The 20,779-nt window shown below is 46.0% G+C and overlaps 1 protein-coding gene across 1 annotated transcript in view; it reads left to right on the forward strand.

Annotated features, from left to right (window-relative positions):
- The window catches only part of LOC134346919 (chloride channel protein ClC-Ka-like), a 122,548-nt gene that overhangs the window by 22,034 nt on the left and 79,735 nt on the right, over positions 1–20,779 (forward strand). The window contains exons 5-8 of the mRNA XM_063048770.1: positions 1,268–1,345; positions 4,377–4,455; positions 8,431–8,556; positions 10,600–10,684. Of these exons, the coding sequence (XP_062904840.1) occupies positions 1,268–1,345; positions 4,377–4,455; positions 8,431–8,556; positions 10,600–10,684 (368 nt within the window). The remainder of the gene's footprint in view (positions 1–1,267; positions 1,346–4,376; positions 4,456–8,430; positions 8,557–10,599; positions 10,685–20,779) is intronic.

Genomic DNA, 20,779 nt, shown 5'->3' on the forward strand with positions numbered 1-20,779 from the left:
TTTACTCTGTCTGCTGAGCAAGTGACCGTTGTCTGTGGGGAAGCCCCTTTCATGCTGTTGCTCTATCCATGACCATGATTGTTCTTGGCAAGAAATGGTTTGCCATTGCCTTCTCTGGGCAGTGTCTTTACAAGACGGGTGACCCCAGCCATTATCAATACTCTTCAGAGATTGTCTGCCTGGCGTCAGTGGTCACATAGCCAGGACTTGCGATATACACCAGCTGCTCATACGACCATTCACCACCGGCTCCCATGGCTTCACGTGACCCTGATCAGGGCTGGGGGAGTGTTAAGCAGGTGCTACACCTTGCCCGAGGGTGACCTGCAGGGTAGTAAAGCGAAGGAGTGCCTTACACCTCCTTTGGTAGAGACGGATCTCCACCCCGCCACCCAGGCTAGTACAAGGGGGGGGTAATTTTAAGGGAGGAAAATACATGGGAGGGGTGTCAGAGATAGTTATTTTACACAGAGACACATCGAGTGGGTGCCTGGAACATATTCCCAGGCATAGAGGTAGAGGCTGATGCAAAGGAGATTTTTCCTCCAAGAGGACTACAAGCTTGTTGCAGGGTTTAAAGGTTTGCATGCCTTAGTGACCTGGAGAGCTATGTTGGCTGGAGCCAGGGCCTTGTGCTTTAGCTCTTGGTGGGGTCACCCATGCCAAACAGGTCAAAGGGTAGAGGCCAGACTAAGTGTGATCCACCGATCCTCCAGGTTCGGGGCTTCGGCTCAGGGCTAACAACTCTGACTGGTCAAAAAACAATTGTTATCGAAACAGCAGTGAAGAATCATTCTACATAGACAAAGGTGGAGGACCTTCACAGTTGCCCTAAACGCCATGGTGTAACAGGCATTAAGTATGTAAGTAAGAGAGTCTTAGATCGGTACATGGCTGAATGAACAAATGGCAGGTCATGGGCTGTATGGGAGGAAAGGATTAGATTGATCTTGGAGTAGGTTAAAAGGCTGGCACAACATTATGGGCCAAAGGCCCTGTACTGTGCTGTACTCTATGACTCTAACACTAAGTTTCCACTGTACTTCAGTACTTTTTTTTGGTGCATCAGGTAGCATTTTTGCTCTCTCCGTAGCATTTTGACTGTTTTCTACAAGGCCGAGTTGCTAGTTCGAGGCTCAACCCAGCACGGATGGAAAGCCAGCAAGGAGCCAGCGGCATTGCCTCACTGCAAGTGGCAATGATAAATTAATTTACTAAATTTCAGTGGCAACATCTCCTTGACAGACTTTCTTGTCGTTATTTGCAGGGCCCTTTCGTTCACATGGCTACCATCCTGGCCACATTACTGGGAAAAGTCATGGTGAAGTTTGCAGGTACCAAAGAGGTAATCCTGAGATCTATGTGTGGTGTTGGATAAAGAAAGGAACCCCCGTTTGGACTGGGAAACAGAAGCCCAAATGCATTGATTTATCCCTCCTCGGGATGCGGGTGTCAGCATTTATTGTCCATCCTCACTTGCCCCCGAGTTGGTGATGGAAAGCCAACCACATTGTTGTGTGCTTGGAGTCACAGACTGAGTAAAGATGATGCGTGACCTTCAAGGAAGGACAATAGTTGTGTGGATAGTTACTCCGGGAGGTTTTTTCTCATAAACTCCCTATTTATTTATGTACCAAGGCGAGATTTGAATTTGATTCTGTGGAACTGCAGTTAGTTAATTGTAGTCTAGTAATTTAACCAGTGTGCCCTCTGATTTCAGTACAACCGTCCCCCCACGACTTTATTCCCTGGAACGTTGGGGGGGGGGGGTGACCTGATAGACGTATAGACGACCTTGAAGGCATAGACAGGACAAAAAGAAAAGCACATAGTCTTTTTCCTAAGGATTGGCTGCTAATAGCAAGAGAGCACAGGTTTAAGATCAGAGACGAGAGATTTACAAGTGTGTTCACTCGGCTATATGACAGGAAGAGTGGTGCATATTTGGAATGAGCTGCCAGAAATAGTGGTTGAATCAGGTACATTTGTCGTGGTATGCACTATCAATGACTGGACGACAGACTCCCATGTAGAGACAGAAGCAACAGTTTACACAGAGGAATTACACCAGAACATCGATAGCTTGACTGAGCGACACTGCAAGACAAGTCATTCTCAAAGCAAGGACCCCACAATAAGTGCACATCAAGAGCACACTTTAAATAATCACCAGTCAAAATAAGCTTGACAAAATTAAAAAGAAAGCACAAGGCTTAACGACTCCAGTTAAGTAACCAATTAAATACAGGTGCTCGAGAAACCTCGGAGCCCATGCTCTATCATTAGCCGCACAGAGCTGAATGGCTTATGACAGTGCCTCCTTCCCTAAAGTCAGCACCTGACAGCCCAGGGAAACCTGATGCTCTCAGGGCAGGGCTCGTAAACTCGAGACAGAGCTGATGTTCACGAGCTAGGGCTAGTAAATTTGAGACAATCTGGATGAGGCAGGGATGGTAAACTCGAGACAGACATGGCACTCTCAAGACAGGACTGATAACTTGAGGCAGACCTGTTGCTGTTTGGACAGTGCTGGGAAACCCGGGAATATTAAATATAACTCAGGAAAATTGATCCCATGGGAGACCTAGTGAAACTTGTTGACCTAGAGTACATGGAAAAAAGACTTGAACATAAACTGGTAAAGCTCAGAACATACACATTTGTTATGTCTCCCCTCTCACTGTGAAATGGGGACACTTCCTTTTTCCTTATCAGGGAGAGAGAAAGCCTGTGTTATGTCGAAATATCGGGTGAATGAGTAGTTTTTGGGGTACTGCAAGTCTGTGTCTTTATTGATGCTTTGCTGCATGCTTGCTCAGTGGAGGGTGCTGATGCTTTTCGGTTGGTGGGGGTGGGGGGATCATTGCCTTGCTTCTTCTTGTGTGTGGAAGGGGGATTTGGGGGGGGTGCCTTTCGGTTCTAACATTTTAACTGTCATTCATTCTTTAGGGCACTCCTCTGTGGATGTCTACAAAGAAAAAGAATTTCAGGATGTATATTGTATACATTTTTTGACATTAAATGTACCTATTGGGACCTATTGAGAATGTAGACTCAGGACACTCAGAAGACAGGCTCATAACATGAACTGAGTACAGAAGGCACCCTCGCCTCCAGCTAATCAATGTCCAAGTCACTGCTGAACCTCCGTGCGCTGGCAATGACCAGGTGCAGAAGAACAACAGACTCCCATGTAGAGACGGAAGCAAGAATTGATACACAGGAATTCCAACAGAACATTGGTAGTTCGACCAAGCAACACCGTGAGACAAATCACTCTCAAACCAAGGACCCCACGACAAAAGCTAATTGGGAATCCACTTTAAAAAAAAATCACAAACAATGGAAAACCCATGCCAGTCAAAATAAACATGATGGGGTTCAACAGAGAGCACAAGGGCTTAACAACTCTAGTTAACAAATACAGGTGCTCTAGAAATCTCAGAGCCCAGCACGCTATGGTTAGCCACGTAGTCCCAAAGGGCTCATGACAACATCTGTAAAGCCCATATCAATGCATACATGGATAGGAGAGGCTTAGAGAGCTATGGAGTAAATACAGGCAGATGGGACTGCCTGTATGTGTGTGTGTGTGTGTGTGTGTGTGTGTGTGTGTGTGTGTGTGTGTATCTAGGGTGCCTAAGACTTTTGCACCATACTGTATTTGTCAGTGTGGAGTGGACAGCGAGTTTGTAAATCAGGCGGGAGTAAAGGTTGTTGGGATTGGCGAGGGTGGAGTGCCGCAGGAGGAGTGCGAGACAGCTGGCTGAGAAGAAGTGTCAGGGCAGGGGTGGGGAGCAGGGTGGTGTGTGTCATGGGCGCAGACACACCCAGCCCTGAGACACCAGGCAAGGTGACTTGATTCCAAACAATTGGTTTATTGATCATTACGGAATGTCTCTCCGGTGCTTCCCACTCCCTCTCCTCTCCCTTCCCCAGATCAGACTCATATGTGTCATGAAATTTGATTTTCTTTGTGGCAGCAGTACAGTGCAATCCATAAAATTACTACAGTACTGTGCAAAAGTTCTAGGCACCCTAGATTTATTTAATTATTTATTTATAATGTAACTAAGAGTTTTGCACAGTACTCTCTGCATGGCATCATTTGCCTGGATGGCAGACAAACCAAAGCCTTCCACTGTATCTCAGTACATGCGACAATAATAAACCAATATCAATTATAGTAGACAGACAAACCCACCGCGTCATAAGACAAACATTCAAACTCCACACAGAAAGTAGTGGAGGTCAGGATCGAATCCGTGTCACCAAAGTTCTCACATAGCAGCTCTATCAATGGTGCTGCTGGGCCACTTCCCCGTACATGTCGATTGCTGGCTTACAACTCCCTTGTCATATGTTTTTTTTTACAGAATAAAGGACGCAAGTATGAAATGCTGATCGCCGGTGCTGCAGTGGGTGTGGCTTGCTGCTTTGTGGCACCTGTTGGAGGTGAGAGACTTTCCTCTCGTCCAAGACAATAGGTATCATTAAAAAACTATATATAAACTGAGGGGGGGGGGGTCACATTCCTCTCTTGGAAAATGAAATCGTGAGAAGAGTTAGCCTGGGATCACAGATGCACAAAAAAAAATTCACTCTATTTTCAAGTTTGGAGCAACATACAAGATGCTGAAGGAACTCAACGGGAAGTCCAAGTAAGTCTCGGTCCAAAACTTTGACTATTTGTTCTCCTCCACAGATGCTGACTAACTTGCTGGGTTCCACCAAAATATTGTGTGTGTGTTACCCTACATAAGGTTATTTCAAAGATTCAAAGTACATCTATTGTCAAAGTATGTATGCAGTATACACCCTGACATTCGTCTTCCCACAGACAGCCACAAAACGAAGGAACCTTTTCAAAGAAAAATAACAAAAGTCCCACACATGCAAAAAAAACACAAGTCGTGCATACACAGAATATGAAACACCGATCCACAAAGTCATCGAAAGAGTCCAAGCGTATTCAGTTAAGCTCAGGTCGGTTCATTCCAGAGCTGTGTCGTTTGTTATTTGCAGGCCACCCCGATCTACGTTGCACAAAGTAGCAACAAAAAAAAAGGAGAAACACATCATAACATGATCTGCAGAATCCAATCCACAAACCTCATCGATTAAACCCTGACCAAGACCCGGGACTTCAGCACCATTGTCTGACAGCATCGAGCATCGAGCCGGAAAGAGAGAGAGACCACCTGAATGCAGTGAGCTTCCTCCGGAAGCAAGAGGGAGAAAGAGACTGTCACATACAGGCAGCCTCCTCCGGCAGAAGCGAGCCAGAGGCTGGTAAACAGCGCTGAACACCCGCCCACCTTCTGCTCTCGCCTCGATGATTTTGATCTTTCTCCACACTTTAATCAGTGAGATCGGTGAGAAATGGAGTCGATCGTGGGCTCACTTCCTGTCTCCATCTTGGCCTTGAAGCCGCAAGCTTCGTTTGAAACCTCATCAAACATCTGCGGAGACAGCAAAGCGCCAGGTCACTCAATCGGCCTGAAAACACAGACCCATAATGTAGATCACAGGCTCCAACTGTACCAGAGCTGCATCTGAAAGAAAAAGAAGACGTGAAGGAAGTAGTTTTGTGATGTCACCCGTGGTTGCAATGTTCGTTGGCACCATCTTATGGCAAACTGGATAACAAGGAAAAGTGGAGATCTTCTGTTAAAGTCATCTCGAAAGTCATCTGGACCACTTTCTGCAGATAAAAGTTAATCCAGAGAGGTGTCCGGTGACATATTCTTGTGGATGCAATGAGAAAAAATGGGGAGCTAAGTGGTACTGTCACAATCTGTGCTGGCAGTATCGGAATCCAAATGCAAAGGAAAGATGGACTCCAATGATGAAAGATTGTCATGAGAATTCCAACAGAATATCGGTGGCCTGGCTAAGCGACACTGCGAGATGTAACGTTCTCAAAACTGGGTCCCCGCATTTAGTGCTAATCGGGTGTCTGCTTAAATAAAACAAATAACATGGAATCCCCAAGCCTATCAAAATAAACTCAACAAGTTTATTAAGAAAGAAACAGGAGACTGCCTTACAAAGAGTGAGTTGCTCGAGAAAAACACAAGGAACACTAAATGATTAATGACTCTCATTAAACAGCAATTAACTAATTCAGGTGCTCTAAAAGCTTCACAGTCCAGTGCTCTCTGGCAATTTGCATAGGCCTGAGGAGCTCTTTACAGGTACAATTTTAAAAGGAAAGAGAGGCTTAAGAAGATGAGATTTATATTCTTTTGGAATTCAGAAGAATAAGTGTATTGTATTGAAACAGATACCAAGAGAGTATGGCAGGTAGATGCGGAGATGGAAAACAAATAATACCGCAGATGCTGGGAATCTGAAACAAAAACAGGGACATGGGAAGAGCTCAGCTGGGACTGGCAGCATCCATGGTGAACAAAACCAGTTGACCTTTGAGGTCAGCGGCCCTTTCTCACAACTGGGGAGAGAACTAGAGGGTTTACAGTTTTCAAAGTAGAACTGTGGAGCAGTGATAAAATGAATGGTATGGACAAGAAAGATCAGGTGATAAGGAGCATGAATACCAACTGTAAGAGGAAGAGGGAAAGGGAAATCACCATGACAAGGGAAAATGTTGCGAGAGCAGTTTACCTGAGCCTGGAGAAGCCCTCTTATCCTAACAGGTCTGCAAGATGCCCAGATAGAATATAACTTATTCTTCTACTCCCACTCAGTGGCCACTTTATTGGATACCTCCTGTACCTAATAAACTGGCCACTGAGCATATGTTCACAGTCTTCTGCTGCTGTAGTCCATCCACTTCAAGGTTCGACAGCACAGGCCCTTTGGCCCATGATATTGTGTTGACTTTTCAACTTACTCCCATATCAATCTAACCCTTCACTGTCACATAGCCCTCCATTTCTCTTTTCATCCATGTACCTAGCTAAGAATCTGTTAAAGATCCCTAACGTCTCTGCCTCCACCACCACCCCAAGCAGCAAGTTCCATGCACCCACCACTCTCTGTGTAAAAGAACTACCTTCCTCCAGTCACCTTAAAATTATCCTCTGTTGTATTAGTCATTGCCCCATCCCCGGAAAAAAAGTCTTTGGCTATTCATTCCATCCAGGCCTCTTATCACCTTGTACATCTCTAACACGTCACCTCTTTCCAGAGAGGGAAGACCCTAGTTCATTCAATCTATCCTCCCTAATCCAGGCAGAATACTGATAAATCTCCTCTGCACCCTCTATAAAGCTTCCACATCCTTCCTATAATGAGGTGACCAGAACTGAACATACCTAACCAGGGTTTTATAGAGCTGCAACATTACCTTACAGCTCTTAAACTCGATCCCCAACTAATGAAGGTCAACACACCATACGCCTTCTGAACAACTCTGCAACTTTTAGGGATCTATGAACGTGAACCCCAAGATCCCTCTTTTCCTCAACACTTGCTTTGCTTTGTGGACAGACTGTGATTTCTGAATTTTGAAACATCTATTGGATGGTTTCCTCTACATTGTCTCACATTTTGTTTCAATAAGAATTGCTTATAGTCTCAACATCAGCGCGTAGAAGGCACAGGGACCATAAAACCATACGACATACATTAGTAGCAGGATTAGGCTATTCAGCCCATTGAGTCTACTCTACCATTTCATTATTGCTGATCTATTTCCCTCTCAGCCTCAATCTCCTGCCTCTTCCCATAATTTTTCACACCCTGACTAATCAAGAATGTATGAACATTCACCATAAATATGACTTGGCCTCCATGGCTACCTATGACAATGAACTCAACAGATTCACCTCCCTCTGGCAAAAGAAATTCCTCCTCATCTCTGTTCTAACCTGACTTACCTTTATTTTGAAGCTGTGCCCTCTGGTCCTAGACTCCCCCGCCATAGAAGACATCCTCTCCACATCCACTCTAGGCCTTTTAACATTTGATTGGTTTCAATGAGATCCTCCCTCATTCTTCTAAACAATGAGTACAGGCCCAGAGACATCAATTGCTCCTCATACATTAACCCTTTCATTCCCAGAATCATTCTCATGAACTTCCCCTGGACTCTTTCCAATGTCAGCACATCCTTTCTCAAATAGGGGCCCAAAACTGCTCACAATACTTCAAGTGAGGCCTCACCAGTGCTTTATAAAGCCTCAACATTGCATCCTTGCCTTTATATTCTAGTCCTCTTGAAATGAATGCTAACATTGCATTTGCCTTCCTCACCACAGACTCAAACTGCAAATGAACCTTCAGGGAATCCTGCATGAGGACTCCCAAGTCCCATTACACCTCGGATATTTGTATTTTCTCCCCGTTTAGAAAATAGTTTATGCTTTCATTCCTTCTATCAAAGTGCACCTAACATTGACATTCTTCCCAGATTCCCAAGCCTGATCACTCTGTGTTGCTCTTGCCCACCCCTGGCCCCCACAGGTGTCCTGTTCAGCGTGGAGACCACGGCCACCCACTTTGCCGTGCGGAATTACTGGCGGGGATTCTTCGCCGCGACGTGTGCTGCCCTGATGTTCCGAGTCCTGGCCGTGGTGAACAATGAGCATGGTAACTATTGACCTGGAGGGGTGGATTGGAGGAGTCTGCCGGCACTGTGATGATGTCACTGGGTCAAGAGTCAAGGCCAAAGCCAGTTTTATTGTCATATGCATAAGTGCATGTTATGGACAAACACAATGAGAACGAAGTGTAACACACACAAACTGGATAACTAATCTTTTGTAATGCACACAACATTCTGGCCAGGCAGCATCTATGGAAAAGAGTAAACAGTCAACATTTCGAGCCAAGACCCTTTATCAGGTCATTTTGTATTGGGTACCGAAATACTTGGGTGGCAGGGTGGAGATATTTCTCTACCAAAGAAGGTGCAAGATGCTGTTTCCCTCTGCTAGCCTGCAGGTCACCCTTGGGCAAGGTGTAGCACCTGCTTAGCCCCCGCTCCCTTGAACAGGGTCACGTGAAGCCATGAGATCAGGTGGTGGATGGTTATATGAGCAGCTGGTGCATATCACAAGTCCTTGTTATGCAACCACTGACACCAGGCAGACAATCTCTGAAGAGTATTGATAATGACTGGGGTCACCCATCTTATAAAAACACTGCCCAGAATAAGACAATGGCAAACAACTTCTGTAAAAAATTTACCAAGAACAATCATGGCCATTGAAAGACCGTGATCGCCCTCGACACGTGACATGGCACATAATAATGATGATGATTGTAATATTGATTACTATTTTAAATGCTGAAATATTATTACTCAATGATTGGCTTTTAGTGCTAAAGCAGAGGATGATGAGTGGCTATGGGGAGAAGGCAGGAGAATAAGGTTGGGAAGGAAAGCTGATCGGCCATGATCGGATACAGGAGCAGACTTGATGGGCTGAATGGCCTAACACTGCTCTTACATCGTATGGTCTAAAATGCTGGAGGAACTTGGCAGGTCTGGCAGCATCTGTGGAGGGAATAAACAGTCGACACTTTGGGTAAGGATCCTTTATCAAGACTGGAAAGGAAGAGGAAAGAGGTCAGAATAGGAAGATGGAGGGAGGAGAAAAAGTACAAACTGATAGGTGAAACTAGGTGAGAGGGGTATTAAGTAGCTGGAAGGTGATAGGTGGAAAAGGTAAATGGCTGAAGGAGTCTGATAGGAGAGGAGAGTGGACCGTGGGAGAAAGTGGGAGAGGAGGGGAACCAGAGGGAGATGATGGGCAGGTTAGGAGAAGAAGAAGGGTTTGAGCGGAGCCAGGATGGAGAGTGGAAAAGGACAGAAGGAAGAGGTGGAGGGTGACTTTGGTTCAGAGCAGAAGATGATGAGGAATTTAAATGTACCATCATTGCAAGATTCATCTCAGCCCTCTTTGCAAATCCTAATTTCGCAGAAATTTCAGGTCTCTGCTGGGCATGGGGCACGACGGGTAGTACTGCCGCCTGGCAATAGTACAGCAATAGTACCCATTGATTACCCAGTCTGGCATTCACATTCCTGATGCTGTTGTACCACCTTCCTGATGCTGGTGTGTCAAAGAGATTGTGTGTTGGGTGATACGATCCTCAACAAAGCTTCAGGCCTTTCGAATATGACGCTCCCACAAATAGTGACATAGCAAACGCTAGCATAGTGACATAGAAGGATATCCTGGCGATCTTCTCAGCAGTTTTTACTATCCTCTGTAGGGTCTTGTGGCCCATTGCCACATGATGATGCAGCCAGACAGGACAGCCTCGATGTTGCTCCTGTAGAAAGTTGTTAGAACAGGGGTGGGGAGCTTTGTATGCCTCAATCTCCTCAGAAATTGTAAACACTGCTGCACCTTCTTGAAAAAATGATGAGGTGTTGTGTGTCAAGCTTAGATTGTCTGTTATGTACACAGTAAGGAACTGTGTGGTCTTCGCAGAGCCATTGACGTGTGCCTTCCTGAAATCCACAATGGTATCTTTTGTCTTCTGGGCTGCCCCTGGCACACCCTTGGCTAAGTTGGTTGTTAATTGAAATGAAGCATTTCACTGTATGTTTCGATGTATATATGACAAATCCTTAATTCTTTATCTAATCGTTCTTTCTTGCTCCCCCCCACCCACCCCCAGAGACCGTTGCCGTCCTCTTCAGCACTAACTGGAAGGTGGAATTCCCCTTCGACCTGCCCGAGTTCCTTTCCTTCGCCATCCTCGGGTAAGACGCCAACGTGCCGGCCAAGCTGGAGCAAAGCCAGGGCGTCCCGCCTGGCTTAGCAGAACAATTGTAGTGTGGAGACTGGTGCAATTGTAGGGAAAGAGGGAGCAGGTTAGCGACATCCCTCAGGCAGCAACATGACATATCCATAGATGGGTTGAGGACGACGTACCGGCTGTAGGAGAGACTGGATGCCCCTCCCACACTTTCTCCACTAAAGCAATTACGTAATGGGCTGAATGGCCTATGTGTTTTCCATCGATGGAGAGAGCCACACTTTTCTGGATGACTGAGTTGAAGACTTTGTTACCTGGGTGACAGAATCGGTGGCATTGTCACCTAGTTTGCAGACAATACAAAAATAGGTAAAGGGGCAGGTACTGCTGGGGAAGAAGGGAGCCTGCAGAAGGACTTCAACAGATTCTGTTTCGGATTCAGTGGGAAGTCTGGGTTTTCCCATTTTCTCTGCTGTCTCCTAGCACACAAGGAGGCACAGCCTCTAGTGAAAGACTTTCCCTTTTTTCCCCGTTGTGATCATTAGGTCCCCTTGGAATTGCCTGGGGTGCTGGGGTAGGAGTAGGAGACGAGGCAAAGAAATGGCAGATGGAATACGGTATAGGGAAGTGTATGGTTTTGTGCACTAGGCTCAAGAAATAAAGACGTATTTTCTAAACAGGGAGCAAATTCAGAAGTTAGAGTTGAAAGGGGAATTAGGAGTTCCAGTGTAGAATTCCCTCAAGGTTACCTTGAGTCATTAGTTTGTCTGTTTGTGATGTGCCGTGTAGTATGACATGGGTGATCACAGTCTTTCTGTTTTTTGTTCTTTATTCTTGGGGAATTTTTCTACAGAATTGGTTTGCCATTGTCGTCTTCTTCTTTACAAGATGGGTGACCCCAGCCATTATCAATACTCTTCAGAGATTGTCTGCCTGGCATCAGTGGTCACATAACCAGAACTTGTGATATGCACCAGCTGCTCATACGACCATCCACCACCCGCTCCCATGGCTTCATGTGACCCTGATCCGGTGGGTGGGGGGAGGGGGCTAATCAGGTGCTACACCTTGCCCAAGGCTGACCCACAGGCTAGCAAAGAGGAGGAGTGCCTTATACCTCCTTTGGTAGAGACGTATCTTCACCCCACCACCCGGAGTCATCAGTAAGAAAGACAAATGCAATGTTAGTGTTCATTTTGAACACGTAATAGGAAGGATGTAATGATATTCTTCAAGACGTTGGTCCGACCACTTTGGAGTATTGTGAGCAGTTGTGAGCAGTATTGTTGGTATTCTCCCCAGGCTACTGTGGGAACGAGGGGAGGAGATTGCTGAGCCTCCCGCAATGATCTTTGCATCATCAATAGGAACGGCAGAAGTACCAGAGGACTGGGGAGTTGCAGATGTTGTTCCCTTGTTCAAGAAAGGGAGTAGAGGTAGCCCATGAAATTATAGACTGGTGAGTCTTACTTCGGTGGTGGGCAAGTTGTTGAAGAGGATCCTGAGAGACAGGATTTATGAGCATTTGGAGAGACATAATCCGATTAGGGATAGTCAGCATGGCTTTGTCAAGGGCAGGTCATGCCTTACGAACCTGATTGAATTCTTTGAGGATGTAACTAAACACATTGATTAAGATAGAGCAGTGGATGTAGTGTATATGGATTTCAGTAAGGCATTTGATAAGGTTCCCATGCAAGACTCATTCAGGAAGTATTGAGCCATGGGATCCAAAGAGACCTTGCTTTGCGGATACAGAATTGGCTTGCTCACAGAATGCAAAAGGTGGTTGTAGATGGTTCATATTCTGCATGGAGGTCAGTGACCAGTGGTGTTCTACAGGCATCTGTTCTGGGACCCCTCCTCTTTGTGATTTTTATAAATGACCTGGATGAGGAAGTAGAAGGGTGGGTTAGTAAGTTTGCTGATGACACAAAAGTTGGGGGTGTTGTGGATAGTTTGGAGGGTTGTCAGAGGTTACAGCGCGACATTGATAGGATGCAGAACTGGGCTGGGAAATGGCAGATGGACTTCAGTCCAGATAAGTGTGAAATAGTTCATTTTGGTAGATCAAATTTGAAGACAGAATATAATATTAGTGGTAAGACTCTTGGCAATGTGGAGGATCAGTGAGATCTTGGGGTCCGTGTCAATAGGACACTCAAAGCTGCTGCACATGTTGACAGTGTTGTTAAGAAGGCGTATGGTGTATTGGCCTTCATCAACCATGGGATTGAATCCAAGAGCCAAGAGGTAATGTTGCAGCTGCATAGGACCCTAGACAGACCCCACTTAGAGTATTGTGTTCAGTTCTGGTCACCTCACTACAGGAAGGATATGGATACTATAGAGAAAGTGTAGAGGAGATTTACAAGGATGTTGCCTGGATTGGAGAACATGCTTTATGAGATTAGGTTGAGTGAACTTGGCCTTTTCTCCTTGAAGCCACAGAGGATGAGAGGTGACCTGATAGAGGTGTATAAGATGATGAGGCATTGATCGTGTGGATAGTCAGAGACTTTTTACCAGGGCTGAAACTGTTAACAGGAGGGGGCATAGTTTTAAGGTGCTTGGAAGTAGGTACCGAGGGGATGTCAGTGGTAAGTTTTTCCCAAAGAGAGGTGGGTGTGTGGAATGCACTGCCACCGACAGTGGTAGAAGAGGATATAATAGGGTTTTTAAGAGCCTTTTAGAGAGGTACATGGAGCGCAGGAAAAAAAGAGGGCTATGTGGTAGGGAAATTCTAGGCAGCTTCCAAAGTAGGTTACATGGTTGGCACAACATTGTGGGCCAAAGGGCCTGTAATGTGCTGTAGATTTCTATGTTTTGGGAACCATATCTCAGAAAGAGAGTGCTGGCATTGGAGAGCATCCAAAGGAGGTTCACAAGAATGAACCTGGAAATGTAAAGTTTAACTTAACGGAGACGAACACCAAGTACTGCTGGAAAATCATCAACTCGGTTAAATGGGTCTGTGAGCACATCGAAATGTCTGTGGCCGAATGCTGCCAACTGGCACATCCCAGGCTGCAGGAGCACGGGATGAGGGACGCACTGAAGCTTGATGCAACCACCACAGGGACTCGGTGGGGAAGGACCACGGGGTAGGTAGGATTCTTCTCCTACGAGAGGGAGGGGCCCGGTGGGGGGAAGAAGCCTCTCAATTAGTGTAGTAGTTAGTATTCCACCCCAGAGTGACACATGAGTGGCAGAACGCTAATAATGTGTATGAAACTAATAGAACAGTATGGAAAGCATTGACCATGTGTACAAAGAATGAAAAGGCATTGAATGGTTTATTTTTGTAAATAATTTATAATTATGAATTAAGTTTACTTTACTTATATATGTAAAGGGTTGATGGCTCTGGGCCTGTACTTGCTGGAGTTTGTAACAATAAAACCATAAGATATAAGAGCAGAATTGGGCCATTTGGCCCGTTGAGTCTGCTCTGCCATTTCATCATGGCTGATCCAATTCCCTCTCAGCCCCACCTTCCCCTCATGCCCTGACTAATCAAGAATCTATCAACCTCTGCCTTAAATATGCCCAATGACTTGGCCTCCACAGCCACCTGTGGTAACAAATTCCACAGATTCACCACTCTCTGCCTAAAGAAATTCTTCCTCTTCTCCGTTCTAACTGGACATCCCTCTATTGTGAGGCTGTGTCCTCTGGTCCTAGACTCCCCAGCCACAGGAAACAACCCCTCCACATCGACTCTATCAAGGCCTTTCATTATTCGATAGGTTTCAATGAGATCCAACATTGAGGAGTGGTGAGACATTCAATAGATTCAATGAGAATGAAGGTGGGGGGCAGGGGTCTCATTAAAACCCATCACATATTGAAAGGCCTATACAGAGTAGACATGGTGAGGAGGTTTTCAGTAGTACAAGAGTCTAGGAACTGAAGGCACAGCCTCAGAATACAAGGATACAAGGATCTGTGGAATTTATTGCCACAGGCAGCTGTGGAGGCCAAGTCACTGGGTGTATTCAAAGCATTCATAAGGGCACCACAGGTTGCAGGAAAAAGGCAGAAGAATGGAGTTGAGAGGGATAATAAGTCAGCCATGATCTGGAGCAGAAGCAGAACTGATGAGCTGAATGGCCTAATTCTGCTCCCACATCTTATGGTCACAGAACACTTTAGCACAGAAACAGGCCCTTTGGCCCCACTAGGCCGTGTGGAACTATTTACCCATCCAGTCCCATCAACCTACACTGGGACCAAGGCCCTCCACACCATTCCCATCCACAAACCTATCCAAATTTCACTTGTGCTGAAATCGAACCCAGATCCATCATTTCTGCTGGCAGCTCATTCCATACTCTCACCACCCTGTGAGTGAAGACGTTCCCCTTCAATTTCACCTTTCACCTTTAACCCATGGCCTCTAATACTCACATCTCCCAACCTCAGTGGAAAAAGCCTGCTTGCATTTACCCTATCGATACCCCGCATCGTTTTGTATACCTCTATCAAATCTCCGCTCATTCTCTTATGCTTTAGGGAATCAAGTCTAACCTACTCAGCCTTTCTCTGTAACTCAGGTTCTCAAGTCCCGGCAACATCCTTGTAGATTTCCTCTGTTCTCTGTCCTATAGGACAGCTTTCCTATAGGCGGGTAACCAAAACTGACCAAAATACTCCAAATTAGGCCTAACTTATAGAACGTCAACATAACATCCCAACTTCTGCACCCAGTACTTTGATATATGAAGGCCAATGTGCCAAAGCTCTCTTTATGATCCTGTCTACATGTGATAGTCTGTATTCCCAGATCCTTCTGTTCTACTGCACTCCTCAGCTGCTCTACCACTCACCGTGTAAAACCTATCCTGGTTAGTCCCTCAAAAAAGCAAACTCTCACACCTGTGTGTATTACACTCCATCTGCTATTTTTCAGCCCATTTTTCCTGCTGGTCCAAATCAACTGCAAGCTCTGATAACTTTCCTTGCTGTCCACTACACCCCTAATTTTGATGTCATCCTTAAATCTGATGATCCAGTTTCCCACATTATCATCCAGATCATTGACATACATGACAAACAACAACAGACCCAGCAACGGTCCCTGCGGCACTCCACTAGTCACAGGGAAGGCAACCATCTACTACCACTCTCTGGCTTCTTCACAAAGCCAATGCCTAATCCAATTTACTACCTCACCTTGAATGCAGAGTAACTGAACCTTCCTGATCAACTTCTCATGCAGGACTTGTCAAAGGCTTTGCTAAAGCCCATGTAGACAACATCAACTGCCTTACCCTCATCAACTTTCCTGGTATCTTCCTTAAAAAACCTCTATAAGCCATTCACAAACAAGAGAAAGTCTGCAGATGTTGGAAATCCAAGCAACACACACAAAATACTGGAGGAACTCAACAGGCCAGACAGCATCTATGGAAAAGAGTATAGTCGATGTTTTGGGCCGAGACCTTTTGGCAGGACTGGAGAAAAATAAAGGTGAAGAGTCAGAGTTAGAAGGTGGAGGGGGAGGGGAGGAAGAAACACAAGGTGATAGGTGAAATTAAGAGCAGGGAGGGTTGAAGAAAAGAGCTGGGAAGTTGATTGGTGAAAGAGATACAGGGCTGGAGAAGGGGGAATCTGATAGGAGAGGACAGAAGGCCATGATAAAAAGAAAAGGGGGAGGAGCACCAGAGAGTGGTGTTGGGCAGGTAAGGAACTGAGGTAAGAGAGGGAATTGGGAATGGTGAAGGGAGGGGAGAGCATTACCAAAAGTTCAAGAAATCAATGTTCATGCCATCAGGTTGGAGGCTACCCAGACGGAATATCAGGTGTTGTTCCTCCAACCTGAGTGTGGCCACATCGCGGCAGTAGAGGAGGCCATGGGATAACATATGGAATGGGAAGTGGAACTAAAAATGGTGGCCACTTGGGGATCCTGCTTTTTCTGGTGGACGGAGCATAGCTGCTCGGCGAAACGGTCTTCCAATCTACATCAGATCTCACCGATATACAGGAGGCCACATCGGGAGCACCAGGCACAGTATATAACCCCAATAAACTCACAGGCGAAGTATCACCTCACCTGGAAGTACTGTTTGTGGCCCTGAATGTTATTGCGGGAGGAGGTGCGGAAAGCAGAAAGTGGAGGGAGGGAAAGATGTGCTTGGTGGTGGGATCCCTTTGGAGATGGTGAAAGTTTTGGAGAATTATGTGCTGGATGCGAAGGCTGGTCGGGCAGTAGGTGAGGACAAGAGGAACCCTATCTCTAGTAGGGTGGGGGGAAGACGGGGTGAGAGTAGATGTGTGTGAAATGGAAGAGATGTGGTTGAAGACAGTGTTGTTTGTGGAGGAAGGGAGGCCCCTTTCTTTGAAGAAGGAGGACATCTCCCTAGTTCTGGAATGAAAGCAGATGCTGCAGAGTTGGAGCAGTTGAGAGAAGGGGGTGGCGTCTTTACAAATAACAGGGTGGAAAGAGGTATAGCCTCCGTAGATGTGAGAGTCTGTGGGTTTATAGTAGACATCAGTAGATAAGCTGTCTCCAGACATGGAGACAGAGAGATCGAGAAAGTGGAAGGAGGTGTTAGAAATGGACCAGGTAAATTTGAGGGAAGGTTGGAAGTTGGAGGCAAATTTGATGAAGTCAACGAGCTGGGCATGGGTGTAGGAAGCAGCACCAATGCAGTCGATGATGTAGCATAAGAAAAGTTGAGGAGTGATACCAGAGTAGGCTTGGAACATAGACTGTCCTGCACAGCCGACAAACAGGCTGGCATAGCTGGGACCCATGTGAGTGCCCATGGCTACCCCTTCTGTCTGAAGGAAGTAGGAGGACCCAATGGAAAAATTATTGAGAGTGAGGACAAGTTCTGCCAAGTGGAGGGGAGTGGTTGTGGAGGGGAACTGGTTGGGTCTGGAATCCAGAAAGAAACAGAAAGCTTTGAGTCCTTCCTGGTGGGGCATCGAGGTGTATAGGGACTCGACATCCATAGTAAAAATAAGATGCTCGGGGCCAGGGAACCTGAAATCATTGAAAGAGCATGTAAAGTGTCACAGATGTAGGTAGAAAGGGACTGAACTGGGGGAATAAGACAGAGTCAAGGATTGCAGATATAAATTCAGTGCGGCAGGAACAAGCTGAAACAATGGGTCTACCTGGACAGGCAGGTTTGTGGATCTTGGGTAGGAGGTAGACATGAGAGGTGTGGGGTGCGGGAGCTGTGAGGTTGGTGGCAGTGAATGGGAGATCCCCAGAGTTAATAAGGTTGGTGCTGGTGTGGGAGGCAATGGCCTGGTATTCCTGAGTGGGGTCCTTTTTGAGGGGCAAGTAAGAGGAGGTGTCTGAGATTTGTTGCCTGGCTTCAGCAAGGTAGGGGTCAGTCTGCCAGACTACTGCAGCATCCCTTATATGCAGGTTTGATGGTGAGGTTAGGATTAGTGCAGAGGGAGGGAGTGGAGGGCAGAGCGTTCTGAAGGGGTGAGATTGGAATTGGAGAGAGGAGTGCTGACGTCGAGGCAGTTGATGTCCTGTTGGCAGTTAGCAATGAAAAGATCCAGAGCCGGCAGAAGACCAGAGCGGAGTGTCCTGGAGGAGGAGGTTTGAAGGCGGGAGAAGGTGTCATCGGTGAGGAATGGAGAGTGGGCACGGAGACGGAGGCAGCAGAACAGGAGCTCAGCGCCGTGGCGGGCACAGAACTCACCGAGGTGTGGGAGCAAGGGGCCAAAGGTGAGGACCTTACTGAGAACAGAATGTTCTGCCTCAGAGAAGGGAAGGTCAGAGGGGATGGTGAAGACCCAGCATGGATGAGAGATGGGATCAGAGGGAGGTGATGGGCGGTGTTGATAGAGTCTGAGGTGAGAGGAGGGTTGGGGTGTTCAGGGAAGGTGGGGTGAGAGGAGGATTGTCTCCAAGCACCCAAGAGTCTGACGGACTGGCCTCTACCTTGCTGAGGCATTGCAACAACAGTCAGACACCTCCTCTTACTTACCCCTGGAACAGGACCCCATGAAGGAGCACCAGGCCATTGTCTCCCACACTATCATCAACCTTATTAACTCTGGGATTCTCCAGAGATCTATAAGCCATCTTGATTATCCCTAATCAGGTCCTGTCTGTCCAAATAATGCATTGACTTCTCTAACTTCTGTTAATGCCCTTCCTCCCCCTCGTACCCCATTCGTTATTTATTTATATATATATATATATATTCTTTTTCTCTTTCTCCTTTTACTCCCTCTGTCCCTCTCACTATACCACTACACTCCTTGCTCATCCTCTGGGTTCCCCCCCCCCTTTCTTTCTCCCTAGGCCTCCCATCCCATTATCCTCTCATATCCCTTTTGCCAATCACCTGTCCAGCTCTTGACTCCATCCTTCCCGCTCCTGTCTTCTCCTATCATTTTGGATCTCCCCCTCCCCCTCCGACTTTCAAATCTCTTACTAGCTCTTCTTTCAGTTAGTCCTGACGAAGGGTCTCGGCCCTGAAACGTCGACTGTACCTCTTCCTATAGATGCTGCTGGCCTGCTGTGTTCACCAGCAACTTTTATGTGAGTTGCAGCAAATAATTTTATACCCAGTTCCTTAGAGTACTTTACAGTAAGTTCCCACTACTGGCGTCAGGCTCACCTTTCTGGCGTATTCATAGATCCTTTCTTAAACCATGGAACAACATTAGCTATTCTCCAATCCCCCAACATCTCACCCGTGGCTAAGGACATTTTAAATATCTCTGCAAAGCCCCTGAAATTTCTGCACTAGCCTCTCAAGGGAGCACGTTGTCAGGCCCCTGGGAATTTATCCCAGGGGCCTGTCTTGTCCTCAAGACAGCAAAAGCCTCTTCCTCTGTAATCTGTATACAGTCCATGATCTCACGGTTACTTCTATGTATGTCTCCCAAGTAAATACAGATGCAACATTCTATTTAAGATCGCCCCCATCTCTTTTGGTTCCATATATAGATGACCTCTCTGATCTTCAAAAGGACCAATTTTGTTCTTTGCTGCCCTTTTGCACTTAATTTATCTGTAGAAGCCCTTGGGATTCTTCTTCATCTTGTCTTCCGGAGCAACTTCATGCCTTGTGTTTGATTTCCTCCTTAGCTGTTCCCTTACATTTCTTAAACTGTACTCCTTGAGTCCTCATTTGTTCCTACCTGCCTTTACCGGCTATGCACCTCCTTTTCATTAACAAGGGCCTCAACATCTCTCGAATACCAAGGTTCTCTAAACCTATTGTCCTTACCTTTTATTCTGATAGGAATATACAAACTCGATATTCTCAAAATATCACTTTTGAACGCCTCCCACAAACCAAGCACATCCTTTGCTAGTAAACAAACTGTCCATATCCGCTCTTGCCTGATCCTTTTTGATACCACCAAAATTTGCCTTTCTCTAATTTTCCAAAATAATATCTTGAAACTAATGGCATTGTGTTCCCCTACACAAACTTCTGTCTCCTGCCCTGTCTCATTCCCAAATAGGAGATCTAGTATCATACTCTCTCTAGTTGGGACTTCTATGTACTGATTAAAGAAACTTTCCTGAACATATTTAATTAATTCAACCCTTTTACAGTTTGGAAGTCCCAGTCAATATGTGGAAAGTTAAAATCACCTACTATCACAACATTATGTTTCTTGCAACAGTCTTCTATCTCTCTACAAGTTTGTTCCTCTAAGTCCCACGGATTGCTGTGTGGCCTATAATATAATCCCAATAATGCGATCATTGCTATCTTTATTCCTCAGTTCCACCCATATAACCTCAGTAAATGAGCTCTCCAGTCTGTCCTGTCTGTGCACTGTTGTGACACTTTCCCTGACCCTTAATACTAGCCCTCTCCCTTTAGCCCCTCCTGCTCTGTCACGTCTGGAACAACAGAACCCTGAAACACTGAGCTGCCAGTCCTTCTCCTCCTACAACCAAGTCTCACTATTGGCTACAATATCATAATTCCACATCTGATCCGTGCCCTATGCTTATTCATACTTTCTACAATACTGCTTGCATTGAAATACACATAATTCTGAACATTACTCCCACCATGCTCAACTTTTTGTTTCCTGGCTTGATACGAAGGCTTAACAACACCTTTCCCAACAATCAACTCCACTATCCGATCTG

This window comes from Mobula hypostoma, chromosome 5 (assembly GCF_963921235.1).
Source record: "Mobula hypostoma chromosome 5, sMobHyp1.1, whole genome shotgun sequence".
Classification (NCBI taxonomy): Eukaryota; Metazoa; Chordata; class Chondrichthyes; order Myliobatiformes; family Myliobatidae; genus Mobula; species Mobula hypostoma.